The following is a 2,411-nucleotide window of genomic DNA, read 5'->3' on the forward strand; positions in this document are numbered from 1 at the left end:
AGAAATTCAAAACGCGTCGAATGTAAAAGCTTGCGATACTTACGTTTTCAAAGTAGTATCCTTTGCTGACAGAAACTTACATTTGGAAAATGTGAATAACAGTAATAGAATTGTGTTTGTATATCTTTTGAAAGATACTGGGAATCAGTGCATCCAATAAAAACCAATTCTACCATCAATTTGTCATACTTTGTATAATTTTATGTTTTATTTTACTAAGTTGCATTTACATAACTATTTGTAACATTTATAGACATTTCTTTTTTTTATATTTTAAGTAATGAACTTTTACTTTTTAAATGATCAAAACAACAAAAGCTTTAAGCAAAAACAGTTTTATTTTAGGAACTGTAAAAGGAAATAACTAGAAGGATACTAGAATTAAACGAAATATTTAATTAATAATAAGTAATATTTTTAATAATAATATAATTTTTAGTACAAAAATGTAGATACTTTTGTAATCATAAATGCAACATAAATTATTTAAAAAACTTGATATATGTAATAAGAAAAGGAAGTCTGTTCATTTTTTTCCATATTACATTAATGTAGAAAGTATTCTAGATATTGAATTAAAGTATGGATGTATATCTGGGAAGTACTACGTATGATAACAAAGAATTTATTATTAAATTGTCTGGTAAAATTAATATGGTACTGAAGACTTTCCTTACCAAGGAATTTTATAAAAATTGTTATTTACTGACCTTTTTACTCAAGTAAACCATTATAGTATATTGCATTATAAGCTGTTGAAATTGATATAATGAATACACGTAACAAATACAATTACTTTTACTATGTTAAGAAACTTCTAACAATTATATTTTGGTATAGAAACTAATTTTGAATGTTTTTATATTCCACAGGACCACGAGCATGGTGTCCGGTTTCGCTGGTGAGAGTCAACTATCCGTTGGTGTCAGCAGTGGCAGTGGCAGTGTTGGTGGTCCACTTGGAACATTTAGCTCGCTTGGCACACTTAACACAAAACCACTTTCTTCAAGCTCCTCATCTGCCTCTGGGCGCAGTGAGGATGCGCAACAATATGGTAGCCTTCCAGGTAGTGATCATCAAAGTCACTCACAACAGGATGATAGTGGGCCTGAAGAAAGCCCTGTATACATTTTGACTTCTGCCAAAGGTGATCGCAGTTATAAGTTGAGAGATTCCAGGTAAGTTACTATTTCCCAGTATAAATGATATATTTTAACTTTATTTGAGGCATATAAACTTAATATATTACAATTAAAAAATAAATCAATTATAAATGATAGTAATTTATCATGTAGAAAAAAAAAATAGTAAAATTTGTACATACACTTATAAGAATGTGTGAAATTTTAAGGAACAAATTTGTTAAGGTATTCAAGAATTTTCAGAAATGTTGAACTAACTTTTAATAAAAATTTTAATAAGAAATACAAAATATTATACTTATTAGATATTCACAAATAATAAAATGAAATAACATTTTGAATTTTTCATTTTAATTTACATTTTTAATAAGCCAAAGAATAACCAGGGTTAAATATAGTATATTTTTTCCTTTCTGGTATATTTAGGTATACTATATAAATAACTTCGAAATTAAAATGAATAATGAAAAATAAATTCGCCTATATAATTATTTCTTTATTTCAATAAAAGTCACCAAACACTTAGATAAAAGCATCTTAATAATTTTTGTAATTTAAAGTAACAAATTTGAAAACCGTCATTTTGACGGATTTAGTTGTCTAGTGCTGAAAACTCAAACATCTTTAAATATTTTGTTTATATGAATGCTATAAACCTCATTTTGAAACAGTCGACAAACATGTCAATGACACAATCGAAGTATAGTCGATAAATATTATATGGCAATTGATATTAGGTTAGATTTCATCAGTTTTGGTCTTCATGTTTATTTGCTGTGATAAATGAACAAAATGTACTGGATAAATTATTTACAGCAACAAAAATAAACTTTTAAAGAAGTAAATTTGTTAGTGAAGTGTAGGTAATAACTACGTAATAAATGATGCATTTATATTATAGTAAAGCTACCTATGTATTCTTTGTTTACACTGTTTATATATCTACTAAGTGAAGATTTTAATTACGATAAATAATTTAAAGTGTTTTCGAAAATGCTACTGTGTTAAAGTAAAAATTTATTTAGTGAAAATCTATTGAATATTGTGTACACGTGTAATAAGTGTGTTTTGGTTTTAATCTGTTTAAAAAAGTTTATTAAGTGATGAAATATTAAATATTTGAAAAATTTTTATTATTTTTCACACAAATTTATAAACGAGTACTATTAATACAATATATTCTATCATGTTTTGTGTTTTTTCTAAGATTTACAAGAAACTATGAATTGTGCAATTTTTTAACAAATATATTTAATTGTTTAATTACTC

The 2,411-nt window shown here is 25.6% G+C and overlaps 1 protein-coding gene across 1 annotated transcript in view; it reads left to right on the forward strand.

Annotated features, from left to right (window-relative positions):
* Positions 1 to 2,411, forward strand: part of LOC108574588 — a 36,381-nt gene that overhangs the window by 3,532 nt on the left and 30,438 nt on the right. The window contains exon 3 of the mRNA XM_017937208.1: positions 873 to 1,178. Within this exon, the coding sequence (XP_017792697.1) occupies positions 873 to 1,178 (306 nt within the window). The remainder of the gene's footprint in view (positions 1 to 872; positions 1,179 to 2,411) is intronic.

The sequence above is a fragment of the Habropoda laboriosa genome, unplaced genomic scaffold, assembly GCF_001263275.1.
Source record: "Habropoda laboriosa isolate 0110345459 unplaced genomic scaffold, ASM126327v1 scaffold175, whole genome shotgun sequence".
Classification (NCBI taxonomy): Eukaryota; Metazoa; Arthropoda; class Insecta; order Hymenoptera; family Apidae; genus Habropoda; species Habropoda laboriosa.